Here is a 21050-nt window from a genome sequence, read left to right as displayed (position 1 = left end):
CGGAATCTGAGTGGTGTGGGTTGGGCGCAGCTTCCCTTGGGAGGGAAAATCTCTCTTGGCTTGGGGGTAATCTCTTTAGAGTGGGGTAACTTTTCTGGAGGAGGGAACAATTTGCCTTGTAAGAGTCAACGGCTTGCTAGTGGGGTGGACTTACGAAGAATTAGGTGGGAACGAGTTCCAAAGCAATGAATACTGTCTGTGGTAGGGAAACCTTTCCTGGGTGGGGACAACCTCCTGGAATGGGACAGTCTCCTAGTGTTGGACAACTCCTCCAGGATGGGAAAAGACACAGAAGTCTAGAGGGTCCAGGGACTCAGATTCAAGTCCACTCCATCCACTGCTCAGACAGAGGTGCAGGGCGGCCCCCGAGACCGCTGTCCACGGTGCTGAAACACAGCATTGCACTAATGCGGTGGTTCTCCACCTTGGCTGCTTATTAGAATCACTTGGGGAACTTAAAAAAAAAAAAAAAAGCCAATGGCCAGGCTTCATTTAAATTAAACGAGGAACTCTTGATATGGGGACCTGGCATCCGTGTGTTTAAAAGGTCTCCTAGTGGCTGTATTGTACAGCCAGGGCAAGGTTATGTGGCTCCCCACCTTCCTCCCTTGTTTCTCTCCCTAGGATCTGCCTCCTGGGTAACCGCACGCTGTCTCGCCACGGCTTTAATGTCTGTGCCAAGCTGGCTTGGGAAGGAAATGAGACGGTGACCACAGAGCTGTGGGGCCTTTTCTGCTCCTCTCGCTTCCTCAACGCCACCTGTGATGAATACTTCACCCGAAACAATGTCACGGAGATCCAGGGCATCCCTGGTGCTGCCAGTGGCCTCATCAAAGGTCTGCGGGGAGACAAGGGCTGGCATCCAGGGAACACTGCAGGGATTGTAGGTTAAGCGGTCAGGATTAAGGGGCCCTCCTTGGGATTCAGCTAAATTCAATCAGCTTTAACTGAGCACCTACTCTGGGTTACGTTCCGTCCTTGGCATCAGGGAGGAGTAAGGTGAAAAGGGGACAAGTATCTCACTGCTAGTAGGAAAAGAAGTCATCAACGTAACAAGCAGTCACTGAGCACCTACAGAGTGCCCAGCATTGTGCTGAGTGCTAGGAACACTAAATATGCCACAGTTCCTGGCCTCAAGGAGACTAATGGCAGAAATAGATGTATTAGCAAATATATTATGCCATATGTAGATGTGCATTCAATGCACAGAGAATGCCCAGGGGAGGGAGAGTTCATGTATTTAAGATGGCAGTAGGCTTCCTGGACTCACCTGAGAAGGGTTTTGAAGGACAAATGAAAGATCTTCAGTTCTATGAGAAGAGTAAGGAAATTGCAACCAGAAGAACAGCTTGCCTAAAAGCACGCAGATGCAGAAGAGTATATTGTGTCCTTCCAACCGCAAGTAATTTGGTATGACTGGGGCATAAAGAGCAAAACAAGGTGGAGAAAGAAGCGATGCAGGAGAGGCTGGCATGAGCCAGATCGTGGCAGGCCTTGGAAGCCATGTTGGAGAGTTGGGGCCACATTCTGAAGGCAATGAGGAGCCACCAAGGGGTTTTGGGAAAGGGAAGGATGTGGGTCAGATCTCCATTTTTGAAGGTTCATTCTGGCTGCTAATGTAGATGGGTTAAAGGGGTGAGAGGAGAGAGGCAGGGGGCCAGGAAGGGGCTGATGCTGTGAGTCCAGGAGAGAAAGATGATGGTTTTCTGAATGAGAGTGATGGAGTGATGTCTGTGGGCATTACTGCAGTGCTTCTCAACCAGGGTTGTTTTTCCACCCTGGAAACATTTGGCTGTGTCTGCAGACATTTTTGGTTGTCAAAACTGGAGGGTGTACCTGGCATCTAGTAGGTAGAGGCCAGATGCTGCTAACCATCCTACAATGCTATAGGGCAGTCCCCCACAGCAAAGAATTATCTGGCTGGAAATGTCACTAGTGCCACGGTGGAGAGACCTTGGAATGGAGAGAAGGGGCGTATTTAAGAATTATTAAGGAGGGGTTAAAGGACAGAAGTTGGAGGTGGTATTGAAGTTGGGGAAGGGGAGAGGGAGCAGTGTAGGGCAGGGTGTCAGAATTGATGATGGTGCCATTTACTGAGATATAGGATGCAGGAAAGGAGCTGGTTTGGGGTGGGTGGATGGTGAGATGAATTTGGGACATATCGACTCAATCTGAGATGGGCCTTTACGTGCCTATTTACTCCACTAGATTGGACTATTTGATGGTAGAGACTGTGTCTGATTAGTCTGTGAAATCTCTGCACATGGCCTGGCCCAAATCAGGAGCTTAGGAAATGTCAGTGGAAATGAAATAGAGCTAAGGCCAGGGAGAATGAGATGGGGTTGATCTTGCCCCTGACATTTTGCCCCCTCCCAACTCCTGGTCCCAGAGCTCTGGTCCCCTGATGGCTGGCCTCCCCCTGAGCATTCTGTCTCCCCACAGAGAACCTCTGGAGCTCCTACCTGACCAAGGGCGTGATTGTGGAGAGGAGTGGGATGACCTCGGTGGGCCTGGCCGATGGCACTCCTATTGACATGGACCACCCCTATGTCTTCAGTGATATGACCTCCTACTTCACCCTGCTGGTTGGCATCTACTTCCCCTCAGTCACAGGTGAAGGGGAGCTCAGAGAGGGAAGACTCTGCCTGGGAGTGGATGGGGAGGAGAGAGTCGATGATGCTGCTGGGAATTTCTTAGTCCAACAACCCCACCATGTAAGCAACCCCAACATTTCACTTCCCATTGGAGAGATGAGGGAATTAAGGCCAGGAGAAGCCAAGTAACACGGCCAAGGTCTCACACAAGCCAGTATGTTAGGACTAGATCCCAGGCTCACTGACCCTGAGGGTGGTGCCCTTTTTTCTCATCTGTCTGGTCTCCTGTGGCCCTGGCTTCAGTCCTAGCTGTACTTCTGTTTTGCAGGTATCATGGCTGGTTCTAACCGCTCTGGGGACCTGAGGGATGCCCAGAAGTCAATCCCCACCGGCACTATCCTGGCCATCGCCACCACCTCTGCTGTCTGTATCCTGCACGCCTGCGCTGGGACCACCCTCGGGGGAGGACTAGAGGGAGGGCAGCTGAAGTTGCTGCCTTAGCTGCTGGTGCAGGAGGGGTGGGGATGGGGAGGACTGAACCGTGGGGATTCTCCTTTATCCTCTGCTGCAGACATCAGCTCCGTTGTTCTGTTTGGGGCCTGCATTGAGGGGGTCGTCCTGCGGGACAAGTAAGATAATTGGGGTTGATCCTATTCTCGGGGAGGGGTGGGTATAGAAGGCTGAGTTCTGGGAAACAGACCCAGCAGGGGATGCTGGGACCTGTGTGAGGGGCCTGTGGGAGGGAGGCCACGGGGGTTGCTTGCAAAGTCCTCTTCTTATATTTCATCCTCCTTCTGTCATTCCGGTTCGAGAAACTTGAATGGTGTCTCATTTCCTTTAGGATAATGATACTTTCCTTTTCTTTAAAACGGATTAATTCAATAGTGTGTCTAACATTTACTGAATGTCCATGTATTGGTCACATAGACAGGAGTGGTATTTATCTGTGGTCTCTCTGAGATTCTGGAGGCAGCGCAGATAAATAACACATGGTTTTTGTACTGAAGGAGCTCTTTTGGGTGGGACTATACTGGCCAACAGACTTTAAGTGCGGTCGGTAGGGGCGGCCATATAGGAAAGCCTGGGGGCTTCAGTCCAGTCCTTCGGGGTCTTCCCAGGGAAGTCTTCTCAGAGGAGGGGAGGCTAGAAGTGTCTTATACACTTTATCTCACTTATCCTTCCTGCTTTCAAGGTTGAGCAGAGATTAGGCAGCTTGGAGGAAGGGCATTCCAGGCAATGGGGAGCCAGGGTGGAGGGAGAAATGTGCGCATGCCTGCAGCTGTAAGTGCTGGGTGTCCTGGAGCACTCATGTCTGAAGGGCATGGGCACACACAACTGGCCGGGCGGTGTAGGGGGTCCTCTCAGAGTCACTTTCCACTGGTACCACCAGGCTCCTGTAAGGGAATGCAGTGGGGGACATGGGGCTGGGACCTATGCTGGAGCCGGGCCTAGAGGCCTGGTTTTCCGTATCAGGAAATTAGAGATTTATTTTATTAAGGAAAAAACAGTGGAACATTTGGGATTCTGCCTCCCCTGTCACCTTACAGAACTTAGTCCTGTGGCAGGCACACAGTTGGTTCTGTAGTTGGTATGGAGACCTGCCCTGGAAATCCAGGTGGCACTGCTCACCCGGCATCTTCTGTCCATATCATTCCAGGTTTGGTGAAGCTGTGAATGGTAACCTGGTGGTGGGCACACTGGCCTGGCCATCTCCGTGGGTCATTGTCATCGGATCCTTCTTCTCCACATGTGGGGCTGGGCTGCAGAGCCTCACGGGGGCCCCACGCCTGCTGCAGGCCATCTCGAGGGACGGCATCGTGCCCTTCCTGCAGGTCAGTGTGGGAGAAGAACAGCTCACCCTCAGTAGACCAGCCAGGCCCCTGCCCAGAGAGACCACACAGTGACCCAGGGCCATAACCAGCCTTAGACTACCTCCTGGGCCACTTCTGCTCTGCACTGCACTGAGAAGGATGAGTGTGTCTTCCTTGGGATTTGGCCCATGGTCAGTGCATCCCTTGGAGCATTGTCTGCTCTTGGGGAAAAAATAAATGGCCCTGTTTTGGCACAGTGGTTGGTCAGAGACTTGGGGAGGCAGTCAAAGGGCAAGAAAAGGGTAGCTTTCACCATGTTGCAAAAAAAAAGACTGATGGAGCACAGGGTCGTGGTGGCTTGCTGGCTTCCTGACAGCTCCTCTCCCATCTGGTCCTCTGGAGCTGCTTTCCCCCTCTAGGGATCATTTGAACTTCATTGCACTGAGGTGCTGATGTCAGGGTGGGCAAGATGCAGCAAAAGCCTGTTATCCATTTGCATTCTCCTTGAGAAAGAGAAATGCATCTTCTCCCTACCTCCTCATTGGTGATAGGATTCCTGCCTCTATTCCACTGGTTCCCAAAACTAGGGGAGAGGGCTGAGAAGTCCTTGAGGTCTCAGTCCCATGATGATTGCTCTGTCCCCAGGTCTTTGGCCATGGCAAGGCCAATGGAGAGCCGACCTGGGCCCTGCTCCTGACTGCCTGCATCTGCGAGATTGGCATCCTCATTGCATCCCTCGACGAGGTGGCCCCCATCCTGTCTATGTGCGTGCCTGACTTCTTGCCCTCCCCACTGGCTCAGGATGTTTCTCTATCTGAATCCTGCAGCCGTTACCCATGACAACCCACCCAGACACTTTAACAACCCCAGGAAGTTCCCCACAGGTCATAGAAGCCCATCATTTGTTATAGAGAGATTCATCCACACGTGTTATCAGGGTGTGTTTTAAGGGTATTTGGCTTCACACCCCTTGCTAAGCACCAGAGCATGATCTGGCCACCTCCTGACTTCTTGTCCCCTTTCCCCCTTTCTCTCCCCACACTGCTGTTTCTGTTTCTGCCTCCCTTTGCATCTCTGTCTCCCCTGGGCCTTCCTGTGTTCCAGGTTCTTCCTGATGTGCTACATGTTTGTGAATCTGGCCTGTGCGTTGCAGACGCTGCTGAGGACACCCAACTGGAGGCCACGCTTTCGATATTACCATTGGTGGGTGTTCTGTCCCCACACTTCCAGTGAACCACTTGCTTACTTCCACCCCACTCCTCACCTCACTCCAGTCCATCCCCTCTGGGTCTAAGGACCCCAAACGTGAAGAGGACATCCTTTTTTCTCCAGCTTTTGTTGACCAACTCACATGAGGAAGGTCCTGGAGAGGGTCTCCTAACAATCCTAAATAATAACATAGCAGCATCACAAGTGGTCTTGGCTGGAATCTCTCTCCTGTCCGTGATGCCCAATAGCTCACAATGTAGCAAGGAGGCTGGAAGTCAGCTGGCCAGAGTTCAAATGATGACTCTGCACTTCCTAGCTGTGAGACCTTGGGCTGATGATGTAGCTTCTCAGAACCTCAGTTTCCTCAGCTGTGAAATGGGCATGATAGCTGCACCTGCCTGTGGGTTCTTGTGAGGACTACAGTACATGGCAGATGCTCATTGCACAGGGGCTGCAGTTTCTCTCATCATTTTCCTCTATGGCTCTTCATCCTCACAATAGGCCCTCGGTGGCAGACAGAGCAGCAATGATCATGCTTGTCCTACAAAAGGAAACTGAGGCCCAAAGAGGGAAAGGGACTGGCCCAGTGTCCCCCAGCAAGACTGTGGCATAACTGGGCTAGAACCAGGGCTGCCCACTCCTGTCTGGATGCTCCAGCTTTGCTGGTGGCCTTCTCCTGGGAGGACCTGTTTCCACTCCCCTGAGACCCTGGCCTCAGAATGCACCTGGCCAGGCCTGTCTGGCAAGGTCTGAGGCACAGGGACAGGGTGGTGTGGGGTGTCAGGAGTTGGGCAGGGCATTGGGTGGTGCCCTGTCTGTGGCTTCTCCTTCACCCAGAAGGTCCCGTAGCTCCCTGATTCTCATGGGGATGATGGTGTGAGCTCCCCTAGACTGGCCTATTGCCTCCTAGGTCTTTCCCATGCCCTGCCCCATCTCCCTCTTGCTGTCTAAGCCCCGGCTTCAGCAACAACCCTGCTGGGGCTCAGAGGCTGGGTCTCTCCACCTTGTCCAGGACCCTCTCCTTCCTGGGCATGAGCCTCTGCCTGGCCCTCATGTTCATCTGCTCCTGGTATTATGCACTGGTGGCCATGCTCATTGCTGGACTCATCTACAAGTACATTGAGTACCGTGGGTGAGTGTGGGGAGTGGAGGCTGGGGTGGCTGGGGAAGGCTGAGGGGTGGTGGGAAGGAGAGGGAAGGAGTCATGAGGCATTAGGGTGGTGAGGGTGAGATGAAGCAGGGAGTGGGAGAGGATGGGGCTGGAGCAGTGGGAGAGGGTGATATGGGGTGACATTGGAAGATGGGGGGGTGGCAGAGCCTTTGAGAAATGGACAGGAATGGTGAGAGAATGGATTTAGAAGTGATTTTCCAAGGAAACTTAGCCAAGGCTTGGGTGAGTCTGTTGGCAGGAGTGATACGCATGTCCTTTCTGAGCCTGAGAGATGACTCTGCCCTGGGGTAGCCAGTGCAGTGTAGATGGTTCTCCCTGCCCGCTGCTGGCTTTCTGCCCTCACGTAATCCCCGTTCCTGGCTCCCAGGGCAGAAAAGGAGTGGGGCGATGGGATCCGAGGTCTGTCTCTCAGTGCAGCTCGCTATGCCCTCTTACGCCTGGAGGAAGGGCCCCCACACACCAAGAACTGGAGGTAAGTGGTGAGGGTGCAGGTGTGCGTAAGTGTGTGTGTGTGCATGTGTACAAGGCACAGGAGATGGGGGGAAGGGAGCAGGGCCTGACTTATCCTGCTTGGTTTGTTTTGCTGAGTCGTGCCCTAAAAGCCCAGCCTTGTCTGATTCCTTCCCACCTGCAACACCGAGGCTGAGCTGAGTTCCAGACATTTGTCCTCTAACCCCACCCACTATGCTAGCCTCCTGAGCAGCCATCCATGCATTCATTTCATTATTTCCATCATTTGTTCATAAAACATGAGTGCCTGATGTATGGCAAGTCCCCTTCCAGTCTCTGGGGATGTAGGAAGCTAACAGTTTTATGGAGAAAGACACACACGGGGACAGACAAACATCAGATCATGTAGCATTTGCTCTGAGACAGGTGGAATCGTTCCCTTTGAGAGTTATAGGGGTTCTTAGGCATCTCTAGATTAATGACAATTCCTCCATTTTATTCACGTGAAAATCAGGGATGCCGGGCGTGGTGGCTCCCGCCTGTAACTCAATAGTTTGGGAGGCTCAAGAGGGTGAGTGAGTGGATCACTTGAGGCCAGGAGTTCGAGATCAGCCTGGACAACATGGCGAGACCCTGTCTGTGCTAAAAATACAAAAATTAGCCAAGCGTGATGGCGTGCACCTGTAGTCCCAGCTACTCAGGATACTGAGGCAGAATAGCTTGAACCCAGGAGGCAGAGGTTATAGTGAGCTGAGATTGTACCACTGCACTCCAGTCTGGGTGACAGAGTGAGACGCTGTCTCAAAAATAAAATAAAATAGGCCAGGCGCGGTGGCTCAAGCCTGTAATCCCAGCACTTTGGGAGGCCGAGATGGGCGGATCACGAGGTCAGGAGATCGAGACCATCCTGGCTAACCCGGTGAAACCCCGTCTCTACTAAAAAATACAAAAAAAAACAAAAACAAAAACAAAAAACTAGCCGGGCGAGGTGGCGGGCGCCTGTAGTCCCAGCTACTCGGGAGGCTGAGGCAGGAGAATGGCGTGAACCCGGGGAGGCGGAGCTTGCAGTGAGCTAAGATCTGGCCACTGCTGCACTCCAGCCTGGGCGACAGAGCGAGACTCCGTCTTAAAAAATAATAAAATAAAATAAAATAAAATAAAGGGAAATCGGAGGTCAGAGAGGATCTCACAGGTCACAGAAGGCAGATCTGGAGATGGAATCCTCACATCCCACCTCTTAGCCCTGGGTGCTGCATGCCCAACCCCTCATTCATCTCCCTGTGTTTCACCTTGCCAAGAGTAGAGCCTGGAACCCTGACCTAGGTTAGGGCATCATTGACTTGTCTTTGCCGATGTCTACTAAACTGGGCTCCCAGAACCTGGGACTCTATTATTTATCTGTGAATTCCCAAATGCTCAGCACATGGTCTAGCCCAGAGTAGGTGCTTACAGAATGCTACGAGGTTGATGGGTGGTTAGAGGACTAAGATGGCTAAATGACTAAGGAAAGGGATGCGTAGATGGGTGGATGGGCAAGTGTATGTACATGTGGGAGGGCAAAAGGGCAAATTGATGGATGTAAGAATGGATGATAGGTAGGTAGATGTGTGGATACTTGAGTGAATAATGTGTGTATCAGTAAATAAATATGCATATGAGTGGATGACTGAAGGATAAAATAGGTGGGTGGGTGGTTGAATGGATAGATAGGTGAGTGAGGTGAATGGAGAGATGGGTCGATGGGTAGATGGACGGATGGGTGGTGCGGGGTATAGGTGGATGGGACAGATGGTTATAGAGAGATGGTTAGGTGACCTGGTGATGGGTGTATGGTGTGTGGGTGGTTGGTTATATAGTATATGGATCATGTGACTCTGCACTCTCTTCAGGCCACAGCTGCTAGTGCTGGTGCGTGTGGACCAAGACCAGAATGTGGTGCACCCCCAGCTGCTCTCATTGACCTCCCAGCTCAAGGCAGGGAAGGGCCTGACCATCGTGGGCTCTGTCCTTGAGGGCACCTTTCTGGAAAATCATCCCCAGGCCCAGCGGGCAGAAGAGGTGAGCAGAGGCCCTGGTGGGCTTGGGAAAAGGTCAGGACACTTAGGAAGACAGTCTCTATCCTTTTGTACTTTTCCTTCCTCATCACCTTCAGGATCAAAGGAGGTGCAGGCATTTCTTTTCTCTTCCTTAGAGGAAGAGCCTAAGGGCCTAGAGAGTGAGTTCTTGGGCTGGGCGCGGTGGCTCAAGCCTGTAATCCCAGCACTTTGGGAGGCCGAGGCGGGTGGATCACGAGGTCAGGAGATCGAGACTATCCTGGCTAACATGGTGAAACCCCGTCTCTACTAAAAATACAAAAAACTAGCCGGGCGTGGTGGCGGGCGCCTGTAGTCTCAGCTACTTGGGAGGCTGAGGCGGGAGAATGGCGTGAACCCGGGAGGCGGAGCTTGCAGTGAGCCGAGATCACGCCACTGCACTCTAGCCTGGGAGACACAGCGAGACTCCGTCTCAAAAAAAAAAAAAAAAAAAAAAAAAAGAGAGTGAGTTCTTTAGAATTCAAATCACAGAGTGAAAGACCATCAGAGGCAGAAGGGCCCATTTTATGGATAAGGAAACTGAGGCTTAGAGAAGTCAGGTCATACGTCTGAGGACAGGAAATGAAGATTCAAATTAGGACTCCTTGAACTCCTACTCTGGACTCCTTCCTGCCAACGTATAAATCTTTCAAGGTGATTTCCCAGCTTTGGACTCTTGATCCCTACAGTTTGGGGTTGACAAGGTGAGTATCCATATTTGATACAAGAAGAAACTGAGGCCCAGAGAGGGAAAGGTGCTTGCTGAAAGTCACAAAGCTGGCGGGAAGCAACATCAGGATTTGAACCCAGGGCCCTGCTCTGTGTCACCTTCTCTTGGCTCTACCCACTAGTCCACGCTTACGGAGCAGCCTACAGAGCCAATGTGGGCTGTGGTGGCCAGTGTCTGCCTTAAGCACACAAAGAGGTGATTGGATCCCAGGGATAGTAGAGGAAGTAGGTTTTGTCTGAGGGTCAGGCCTTTCTCCCATCAGAGCTGTGGCTAGCAGTGGAGACAGAAAAAGAGGCCCGAGGGAGCAGAGGTGAGATGGGGAGGGGCACCCCTGATGGCTTGTGACAGTCGCTGCTTCTGCCTCACTGGGCTGTTCACACCGATCTATCAGGGCCCAGAGCTGGAGGCCTTGACTGGTCAGTTCCATTCAACACGCGGTGGCTGAGAATGTGCAGTGTGCCAGGCATTGGGTGAGGCACAGGGGAGATGGAGATGTTCAAGACCAAGTCCCAGCCCTCGAGGTGCTCACAGGCTGGTGGGGAAGACAGAGCATACACAGAAGGCTCTCAGACCCACCAGATGTCGATAAATACTGTTAGAGTTAATAACATCAGAGTCGTACAATGTGTTGTGTTTACGATTCCTCAGGCAGGATACTAACTAAGCCCTATGTGCATGATTACATGTGGTTCTTCCTATTCCTAAACAAGGTAGGTGTCCTGACCCCTTTTTGACAGATAAGAAAACCAAGACTCAGAAGTTAGGCGACTCACCCAAGGTCACACAGCCAGGAGGTGGCAGAGATAGGAACTGAACTTCTATCTCTTTGACTTAGGGGTGGTGGTTAAGAGTGTGGGGGTTGGAGTCAGACTTCCCTAACTTGAATCCTCACAGTAAAATTAGCTGTGTATCCTTAAACAAGTCTTCATTTCTCCAAGCCTCAGTTTCCTCATCTATAAAATGAGAGTAACAAGACTATTTCCCTCATAGTGCAGTTTAAATGGGGTGCCCTTAAAATACTTATTATGCTACTTAGAAAGATTGTTGGCCGGGCGCGGTGGCTCAAGCCTGTAGTCCCAGCACTTTGGGAGGCCGAGACGGGCGGATCACGAGGTCAGGAGATCGAGACCATCCTGGTTAACAAAACTAGCCGGGCGAGGTGGCGGACGCCTGTAGTGCCAGCTACTCGGGAGGCTGAGGCAGGAGAATGGCGTGAACCCGGGAGGCGGAGCTTGCAGTGAGCTGAGATCCGGCCACTGCACTCCAGCCTGGGTGACAGCGTGAGACTCTGTCTCAAAAAAAAAAAAAAAAAAAAAAAAAAAAGAAAGATTGTTGAAACAAATTGTCTGGCTGTGCAGAGAAGCCCAGTTTAATTCTGGTCTGGATGGGGGTGGTATCTGAAGACAGCGACATTTGACCTGGGCCTGACAGGGCATCATGTACAACTTGGCAGGGGCGTGTGTCAGGGTGGTGGTGGAGAGCATGTCGGGCAGGGGGGCTGTGTGAGCAGTGGCAGGGTGGCAGAAAGTGTATGTCAGATCATGAAGAACCTTGATTGATCAACAAGGAATGGGGCACAGAGATGATGGGGAGCCATGTGCCATTCTGGAGCCAGAGACTGACGTGATCAGAGCTGAGCTTCAGGAAGACTGGGATGAAAGGAGGGGAGAGATGGGAGGGAAGGAGGCTACAGTGGGCGCAGCCAGGGCCAGGGAGGCCTGAGGCTGGTCCTTGTCTGGTCCCCCTCCCCTAGTCTATCAGGCGCCTGATGGAGGCAGAGAAGGTGAAGGGCTTCTGCCAGGTAGTGATCTCCTCCAACCTGCGTGATGGCGTGTCCCATCTGATCCAGTCTGGGGGCCTCGGGGGGCTGCAGCACAACACTGTGCTTGTCGGCTGGCCCCGCAACTGGCGCCAGAAGGAGGATCATCAGACGTGGAGGAACTTCATTGGTAACGCTGTCGGGGGCTGGGGACGGAGGAGGGGTGGGGCTGGGGGCAGTAGAGGGGTGGAACTGGATTTCCACTCCTTTGGGCCGGAGGGGTTTCCTAAGCCCTGCATGCCAAGTGTGGATTCAGCATATGCAGGTGACAGCAGTCAAGGGTGGCCACGTGCCAGCCACTGTGCTGGGCGCTGGGGACTCCGCTGTGAACGAGACAGTCTTGGCTCCTGCAGCGCTTACAGGCCCTGGGAGGAACACAGTGCAGGGCAGTGGGAAGAGTTATAGCTCTGAAGTCACAGAGGCTGGGCCCACGTCTCAGCTCTGGTCCTTCCTAGTTGTGTGACTGTGCACACGTGACTTACTCCCTCTGAGATCAGACTTCTTGGTAATAGTAGGTAATAGTATATATAACAACTAATGTTTCTAGAATGAGCTCTGTGTGCCAGCAAGTTGAGGCTTTCTCTGATTCTCTCATCGGTCCTGGGAGGGCTCGGCATTGTTATCTCCATCTTTTTTGGTGTGAAACTGAGGCACAGAGAGATTAAGAAGTTTGCTTCTGCAGGGTTCAGTGGCTCACGCCGGTAATCCCAGCACTTTGGGAAGCCAAGGCAGGTGGATCACTTGAGCTCAGGAGTTTGAGCTGGGCAACATGACAAACCACAGAATAAAGGAAAAAGAAATTTGCTCCAAGTCACAAAATGGGAAAGCCAGGTTTTGAACCAGCCCAGAGGCTACACTGTTAGCTAAAAGCTATTCTGTCTCCTTTAGAGGTAGATCACAGTTACAAGGTGTTGGGAGGATTCAGTGAGGTCATACATGATGGATTCTTAGTAATCAGAAAGGGTAGGTGATGTTATTGCCATTTGACAGGTGGGGAAACTGAGGCCCAGAGAGGTTGAGAGACTTTCCCAGATCTAAACAATAAATATATGATGGGGCCTAAGCGATGCTGGTTTTCTGACCACTCAGCCCATGGCCAAGGCCACGTGGAGTGGGGCAGAGTGCTGGGTGCCAGGAGCCCTTGTGGCTGCTGCTGGGTGTTGGGAGAACCGGAGTCACTGTTTCCCCCTCTGGACCTCTCCTCGGCCTCCCTCAGAGCTGGTCCGAGAAACCACAGCTGGCCACTTAGCCCTGCTGGTCACCAAGAATGTTTCCATGTTTCCCGGGAACCCTGAGCGCTTCTCTGAGGGCAGCATCGATGTTTGGTGGATTGTGCACGATGGGGGCATGCTCATGCTGCTGCCCTTCCTGCTGCGGCACCACAAGGTGAGTTGTGTGTGTGAGTGTATGCATGTGTGAGTGTGTGTATGCATGTATGCATTTGTGTGCATATGTGCACAACTGCAGGTCAGACTCATGGGCTCTGGTCAGGGTCAGCTTCCGTGTCCTTCCTCCCCTGTAAACTCCTGGGAATGGGATCCGCTGACCTCCTTCATTCTGAGATGTTAGGAACTGATGGTTTCTCCTCTTGCAGGTGCACTGCTGTAAGGAGAGCAATGCTTAGCCCAAGCCAGTGATGCTTTCTTTAACAGGGAACCCTCAGACCTAAGCAGGGAAGATTTTGTAGAGAGTGGCCCTCAAGACAGAGGATTTGGGGTCTGCGTGTATGTGTGAGGAGTGGGTGGGAAGAGGGGAAGGGTAAGGGGATGGGGTCTGGCCCTGGATCTCCTCATCACATCTGGGCTGGACCTTTCTGAATCTCCTTCACCACCTGCAGGTCTGGCGGAAGTGCAAGATGCGTATCTTCACTGTGGCCCAGATGGACGACAATAGCATCCAGATGAAGAAGGATCTGACCACATTTCTGTACCATTTACGCATCACTGCGGAGGTTGAGGTGGTGGAGATGGTGAGTCTCCTGGAGACACCACTGGGGTTCCACCTGGCCCTCTTTCCTCTTGGCCCCAGCACCAAGTAGGGCAACTCTAACACCCATCAGCTTATGATGCTAGATCCCTTCCCCCTGATCCACCTCTTAGCCTCTCACATATTCAGCCATCCCTCTCTTCTCTATAAAAATAGCCATGTCTAGTGCTTATTATATGCCAGGCACTGTTCTATGCACTTTATATGTATATCGATTCCAACAATAACCAATGAGATAGATACAATTATCAGCATTTCCATGTTACAGATTAGGAAGATGAAATGCAGAGAAGTACAGTTATGCATTCATTGCTTAACAACAGGGATATGTTTTGAGAAATGTGTTGTGAGGTGATTTTGTTGTGTGAACATCATAGAGTATACCTACACACACCTAGATGGTACAGCCTACTACACACATAGGCTTAGTGCTCTTAGGCTACAAACCTATACAGCATGTTACTGTACTGAGTACTGCAGGCAATGGCAACACAGTGGGAAGTATTTGTATGTCTAAACATATCTAAAGCCAGGCGCAGTGGCTCACGTCTGTAATCCCAGCACTTTGGGAGGCCGAGATGGGAGGATCACGAGATCAGGAGATCGAGACCATCCTGGCTAACATGGTGAAACCCCGTCTCTACTAAAAAATACAAAAAATATTAGCCGGGCATGGTGGTGGGCGCCTGTAGTCCCAGCTACTTGGGAGGCTGAGGTAGGAGAATGGCGTGAACCCAGGAGTCGGAGCTTGCAGTGAGCCAAGATTGCACCACTGCACTCCAGCCTGGGTGACAGAGTGAGACTCCGTCTCAAAAAAAAAAAAAAAAAAAAAAAAAAAAAAAAAAAAAAAAAATCTAAACATAGAAAAATTACAGCAAAAATACAGTAATCTTACGGGAAAACCATTTTATATGCTTTATGTGCACTATGCCATTGACGCACGTACAATGGTGTTATTTGGCATGTGACTGTAATTTGCCCAATAACACACAGTACATGGCAGAGGCAGGATTCAAACCCAGACAGGATGGCTCTAGAGCCTGTGCCCCTGGTGATTATCCTGTAGAACTTCTTGTCCAACCATCCTCTCAATTCAAGTGTCCATCCACCCATCCCTCTGTATATTCATTAATCTACCTATGTATTCATTGAAGTATTCATTCACTTATTCTCCCATTCATTCTTGCATGTATTCATTCATTGCTTTGTTCCTTTTCTTCTTTCCCTTGTCCATTCACCCAGGTGATTAATTAATCCACTCATTCATTAGTTCATCCATTCACATGCCTGGTCCTGTGCTGGGCTGAGGAGGGAATGAGCTGCCTGCCTTGCAAGAGCATTGCCCTCTCTGCTCCATCCTTGCCTCCTACAACCCTTGATAAAATTAATGATTGGGTAGGCAAGCCCTAGGCTGCCAGAAGGAAGGGGGTCTTCCTTCCTGCCCTTGGCCTTTCACCTGGGCTCAGACCTCATGCTTTCCTCTGTGTCCCTCTTCCGACCCCCCAACCCCAACCTCTGTCTGTCCACAGCATGAAAGCGACATCTCAGCTTACACCTATGAGAAGACGTTGGTGATGGAGCAGCGCTCCCAGATCCTCAAACAGATGCATTTAACCAAGAACGAGCGGGAGCGGGAGGTGAGGTTGCCCTGGCTGGCCCCTGAGAGCCTCAAATTGCTGCCAGTTCTGGGTCTCAGGTTTAGGATGGCTCAGGGCTGACACTCCTGGCATTTCAACTTCACCCTCATCTCCCTGATTCCCCCAACTACACCTCCTGACGCTGATCTCCCAGACAGCAGGAGTACACACTGCAGCTTCACCGCCAACCTCCCAGCCAGGCGGCAGAGGGACTTTGGCATGGGTGACAGATCTGCTCTGTATGTGACTTATGGGGCCTGAGAGAGAAGAGTGGATGCTAAATACATATGGATGATGAGTCCTCAGGGGTGTGGGCTGCCAGTGTGAGGGACAGGGCTCATGTAGAGACCCTCAGAGAGTGGGTAACAGATGGGTGTTTAGGGATATAACTGATGTGTGGGAGTTAGGGGCAAATCCCCTAGGGTGTGACTGATGGGATCTCAGGGGTAATGGTGATGAGCCCCCCACAGAGTGTGGGTGTAAGATCTTCTAGGTGTGGGTGATGTAGAACCACGAGTATGGATGAAAGACCCACCCAAGGGAGTGGAGTCCTTGGGAAAATGAGTGGTGCTACCCCAGCTGGGGACAGAAGGGCTCCTGGAGGTGGGTGATAAGTTGCCCAGGGAATGGGTGGCAATCCTACATGTGAAGGTAATAGAACCATGGGTTATGAGTCTCCCAGGGTGGGTAATGTATTTAACAGAATGTAGTTGATGGATTCTCAGGGGAATGAGTGATGGGTACTACTTTGAGCTGGGAAGGATGGGTCCTCCAAGGCTGAGTGTTATCCAAGGGAGATAGTAAAAATGGTAAAACATGGCATGGCCACTGACCAGTGGACTGCCAGGACTGACATTGGGCCATAGTGCTAGGACAGAGCATTGCTGTGCCAAGGTTAACCCTTTTGTTGCCAGATGTTGGGGAGGTCTGGGGTTCTGGAGAGGAGGTGGGGCAGGCAGATCAGTGGTGCAGTAGCTATTTGGTCTCAAATCATAGCAATATTTTAACAACTGGTACAGTTCCAGAAAGTGCATCCTGGCTGAACATCACCTCTAGTGATAGCTCTTTGCAGGGCATGGGTGGTGACTCCCAGCAGAGCTGGCACCAACCTGTGTCACTCCCTAGATCCAGAGTATCACAGATGAGTCACGAGGCTCAATCCGGAGAAAGAATCCAGCCAACACGCGGCTCCGCCTGAACGTCCCAGAAGAGACAGCTGGTGACAGCGAAGAGAAGCCAGAGGAGGAGGTGTGCAGCTGGGGTGGTTTGGCTCCAACCAGTGGGAGCAGAGCACTTGGCCTCCAAAGGACTCACCTGCCATCTCTTCATTCATCCCTCAGGTGCAGCTGATCCATGATCAGAGTGCTCCCAGCTGCCCCAGCAGCTCTCCATCCCCAGGCGAGGAGCCTGAGGGGGAAGGGGAGACAGATCCTGAGAAGGTGCATCTCACCTGGACCAAGGACAAGTCGGTGGCAGAGAAGAATAAGGGCCCCAGTCCTGTCTCCTCTGAGGGCATCAAGGACTTCTTCAGCATGAAGCCGTACGGGCCTGGGGGTTAAGGGCTGGGGGATGGGAGGAGCTAAAGGGTCTTGCTCCCCATGGCAGAACAAGAGAACAGAAGGCATCCTGCTCTGTCAGCCTGCAGACCCAGTTCAGACATTGTCTTGGTTTCCCCATCTGAGGACTTAGGGGGTTGGGCCCCGTTGCTAAGGCTCAGAATTCCCAGTTGCAGGCAGCAGAAAGGTGAATGGTGTGGGGGCTGGCAGAGCAGGACTCAGGGCAGGTGACCATGGCCCCAGCCCCCAAGTGTCTTCCTCTTTTTCTGACTCTGCTCTTTTTCTTTCTCTCTTTGCATCTCTTGTGTTTCCTGAAGGGAGTGGGAGAACTTGTAAGTGCTTCAGCATTTTTTCATTCTCTCTCCTAGGATGGCCAGGGTCCCTACCCTTCTCACTCTATTGTGAACCCCTAATTGGTGCCACGACCTCTGGGATCTCTGAATAGCCCAGCCTGGAGAGGTTTAGGATTGGTGGTCCTGGGCTTGCAAGAACCAGTCCCCAGCAGCCCAGTTCGGGCTGGAAGGGCGACTGGCTCCAATCTTCTCTACCCTCGGCTCACGCGGTCTCCACTCCTCCTTCCTGCCGCAGGAACCAGTCCAATGTGCGGCGCATGCACACGGCGGTGCGGCTGAACGAGGTCATCGTGAAGAAATCCCGGGACGCCAAGCTTGTTTTGCTCAACATGCCTGGGCCTCCCCGCAACCGCAATGGTGACGAAAACTGTATCCTGGAATTAAAATTGGGGGAAAGAGGGAGGTGGACATCAGGGAACCTGGGTCCTCTCTCTGGGATGGAAGAGCTGAGCTGTTCCTGCCTCCGGATCAGCACCTCGGACAGGGACACGGGCGAGAGAGGTCCTGTGGCAGCCGAGCGCGACCCCAATGTCGTCGGGAGGGAAGGAGACCTTGTCTTTCTCCTTGACCGGCTTTCAGACATGGAATTCCTCGAGGTCCTCACAGAGCACCTGGACCGGGTGATGCTGGTCCGCGGCGGTGGCCGCGAGGTCATCACCATCTACTCCTGAGAGCCAGGACCTGCCACTCGGGCCCGAGCGCGCCCGGCCCGCGGCTCCGGAGCCCTCGCTGCGCCCCCCGCCGCTGTCACCGTTTACATACAGACCCTGTGCCCGTGTCCTGGCCCCTTACCCCGCTGCCTGAGGCCCGGAGGCCACGCCTGTCGGGGCTGACTCGGAGAGGGCGCCCCGCCGCGCGGAGACCAGAGCTCCTCAGTGCCCGGTTGGCCCGTGGGTCTGCGCTGCCCTTTTTCTGAGCCCGGCCTCGTCTCGCCGGAGGAGACGCTGCAATAAAGGTTGGGAGGAGGCGCAGAAAAGAGAGGAGCTGGGGCCTTGGGGACCCCCAGGTATTCCATGCGGCCCATTCCTCCCCTTCTCACGCCCGCCGCGGTCCTCGCTCTGCGCTCCTCCGGCGCTGCTCCCTGACTCCCGGCGGCCCGGAGGGACGCGGGGTGGGAAGGCCGCGCTCGCTGTCTCCGCCGCCCCTTCTCGCCGAGCCGTGGGGCGCGGGCGGCCGAGCCTATACATAGTGTACAGGAGACATCGCGTGTATTTTTAACGTCCCCATATTTATGTGACTAGAAGCGCAACAGACTTCTCGCCGCAGTCGAGCTCTCCCGCTGGGGGCACTGCGGGGAGACAGAGGCCTCGGGAAGCTGAGTTTTCCTTGACGTTCAAGTTAGAGAGCGAAAGTGCTTTAGGCCCAGGCGGGTGTCGTGGTGGTCTCGTTCCCTCGACACCTCCGTCCCGCTCTCTCCTCTTCGCCCTTTCCGCGCACCCTTGGCTTCCCATCCTCCCCTCCAGTCCTTTTCGGAGATGAGGTGAGACAAGGGTCCAACTTTTCCTGGATTCGCCTCCCAGCGGATGTGAGCTTCCACTGCGGCTGCAGAGACGCAACCTCTTCTCATCGGCTCTTATGCAAGTTGGGGCCAGGATAGGGGAGGGGCGCTCCTCAAGGGGAAGAAACAAAGAGGCCCGCGCCCCACCGAGGAAGCCCCGCCCCGTGCCTTCGCTGGGGAGCAGGCGTCTCTCCTCAGTTGGCTTGTCGCCTGCTCCCCGTATCCCATGGCTCCTCGCCAAAGACTGAAATTGTGGAGCTGGAGGGCGCCCCCTCCCCGGAGTTTCCTCCCTGGGACAGGTGAGGGAGGAGGGGACCGATTCTGGTTTAGGGGCCGGACCCACTGGGAGGCCCCAGAGCCGCCCGTGATGTTCCCTCCCCCGTCCCCATCTGGCAGCTCCTGCCTCGCCTGGGGGACCCAGCCGCCTTTTCCGTGCCCTGGGGCCGGGCCTCGCTGCTTAGCAGCGGCCTCTAGCTCCGTCTCCCGGGGACCTGGGCCTGAGGGAGGGCTGGAGTCGCACGCGCTTTATCCTTAGCGCCTGTCTGCTCTCCTCTAACTAGGACCCAGGGCCTTTGGCTTCCCCAACTCGTCCTTGGCGCTTCCGCTCCACCAGCCTGGTCTGAGGCTTGCTCTGTCCTTAGAGAAGGTGCGGTGGCCGGGTTCCCTTCCCCTAGGGCACGTTTCTAAGCGGATCAGGCACTGCATGCTCGTTCCAGCACCATCTGGGACTGGGTACAGTACCTCCAGCCCCAGGGCCCTGACCTGCGCACCTAGATAGACATCTCCCCCACCTCCCAGAGCTGGGGCCACTGAGTACTCCTGACCTCACCACCTCTTTTCCTTTGAGCCCAAGGCAGAGCTGGAGCTGGCGCCACCCAGACAGGGTCCGGTGTGGCTGGGGTTAGGTTTGGAGGTCTGCTGGTTACACCAAGTGCCCTCTGAGATTCGATCAGGGGACTGGATAGATTCTTTCAGGTAATCAGGAAGCTGGAGGTGTTAGGCACCAGCCCCCTGCATCCTTCAGTAGACCTCCCTCTGAGAACCACAGCCAGGTCCTGCCTTCTGGGGGCCTGAATATTTCAGAGCTGACATGGTGGGCTGTGCAGAAGGGGGCTGTATCAACATCAATTAGGGAACCAAAGTTGCACTATCTGGGCCCAGATTGTCTGGTTGGCAAGAGCAAAGTTTCCGTTGATGAGACAGACATCCCACAACAAAAACCCAAGTTTTCTGTGCTACATGTGCAATATTTGTTATGAATGTTATCACAAGTCATTCATCAAATTATCTTTATAATCACTGTAGTTAGATGTTTCATGTCCATTCAAGTGACTTTTATTCTGAGTGCAATATTTCAATAGCCTTGTAGTGATAACTAGTGTTGCTTTTGTTTTAGACGATCTATGTGCAGGGCAATGCAATGAAGTTGAAAACCCTTGTAAATAGGAGAGGTTGCAAACCAAATCAAGAGTATTTATTACTATTATTACTATTATTATTAGGCCTGCCTTTAATTTTCAGTGTAAGTGTTCAGTATTCCGCATCCTGCCTCAGTATTGATCTTGTGTTCTTTGTGCCAATATGAAAGGGAGAGGTTGGTTCTTTCCTTTCTTGTTGAATGCTCCCATTTAATGCTTTATGGCTTTTACTGTATTACTTTTTTAGACTCCCGTCTGCACAAAATGCAATAAAAATAATTTTATTATACCCTTCATGGCCTGAGATGTGCTGTTTAGACACTCCAGGTGGCCCTCAGGAGGACCCCACACTCTTAAATCAGAAACACTGACCCCCACTGACAGAAAAGATGGGCTAATGGTCCAGGTCTGGTGATCTAATTTATCTACCAATAGCTTTGGGGCCCTGGCCTGGAGGGCTGCACTAACATCATCTCCTAAGAGACTGGCAGGCACTTACTAGGTGTCAGGCCACACTGGCATCTTCTAGGAGGTAGTGAGCACTTTCTAAGTATAGATGTCAGGCTGCACTGATATCCCCCAGGAGGCAGTAAGCACTTACTGGTGAGGCTCAGTGCTCTCGGCACATTGGTCCCTAACCCACCGGAGGCCTATGCCACCCACTTCACCACACCCAACCCAAGCTATTAAATGCTCTTCAAGGCTCCTTCAGGTTCTATGAATTCTGCCAACTCCTTGCACAATGG

At 52.8% G+C, this 21050-nt stretch overlaps 1 protein-coding gene across 2 annotated transcripts in view; it reads left to right on the top strand.

Moving 5' to 3' along the window:
• SLC12A5 (solute carrier family 12 member 5) overlaps window positions 1-20598 on the top strand; it is a 39632-nt gene extending 19034 nt beyond the window's left edge. For both annotated transcript variants that reach the window (XM_050806447.1, XM_050806446.1), the window contains exons 8-26: window positions 625-836; window positions 2443-2613; window positions 2923-3021; window positions 3166-3223; window positions 4252-4426; window positions 5051-5169; window positions 5510-5608; window positions 6627-6746; window positions 7153-7257; window positions 9125-9293; window positions 11791-11986; window positions 13073-13242; window positions 13694-13825; window positions 15372-15479; window positions 16605-16727; window positions 16820-17019; window positions 17353-17367; window positions 17624-17757; window positions 17968-20598. In XM_050806447.1, coding sequence (XP_050662404.1) covers window positions 625-836; window positions 2443-2613; window positions 2923-3021; window positions 3166-3223; window positions 4252-4426; window positions 5051-5169; window positions 5510-5608; window positions 6627-6746; window positions 7153-7257; window positions 9125-9293; window positions 11791-11986; window positions 13073-13242; window positions 13694-13825; window positions 15372-15479; window positions 16605-16727; window positions 16820-17019; window positions 17353-17367; window positions 17624-17757; window positions 17968-18059 — 2497 coding nt within the window. In that variant the 3' untranslated portion in view covers window positions 18060-20598. The remainder of the gene's footprint in view (window positions 1-624; window positions 837-2442; window positions 2614-2922; window positions 3022-3165; window positions 3224-4251; window positions 4427-5050; window positions 5170-5509; window positions 5609-6626; window positions 6747-7152; window positions 7258-9124; window positions 9294-11790; window positions 11987-13072; window positions 13243-13693; window positions 13826-15371; window positions 15480-16604; window positions 16728-16819; window positions 17020-17352; window positions 17368-17623; window positions 17758-17967) is intronic.
• The last annotated feature ends 452 nt before the right edge of the window (window positions 20599-21050 follow it).

The sequence above is a fragment of the Macaca thibetana genome, chromosome 10 (assembly GCF_024542745.1).
Source record: "Macaca thibetana thibetana isolate TM-01 chromosome 10, ASM2454274v1, whole genome shotgun sequence".
Taxonomy (NCBI): domain Eukaryota; kingdom Metazoa; phylum Chordata; class Mammalia; order Primates; family Cercopithecidae; genus Macaca; species Macaca thibetana.
Note: the sequence above shows the minus strand (reverse complement) of the source record. Positions and strands in the feature narration are given on the sequence as shown.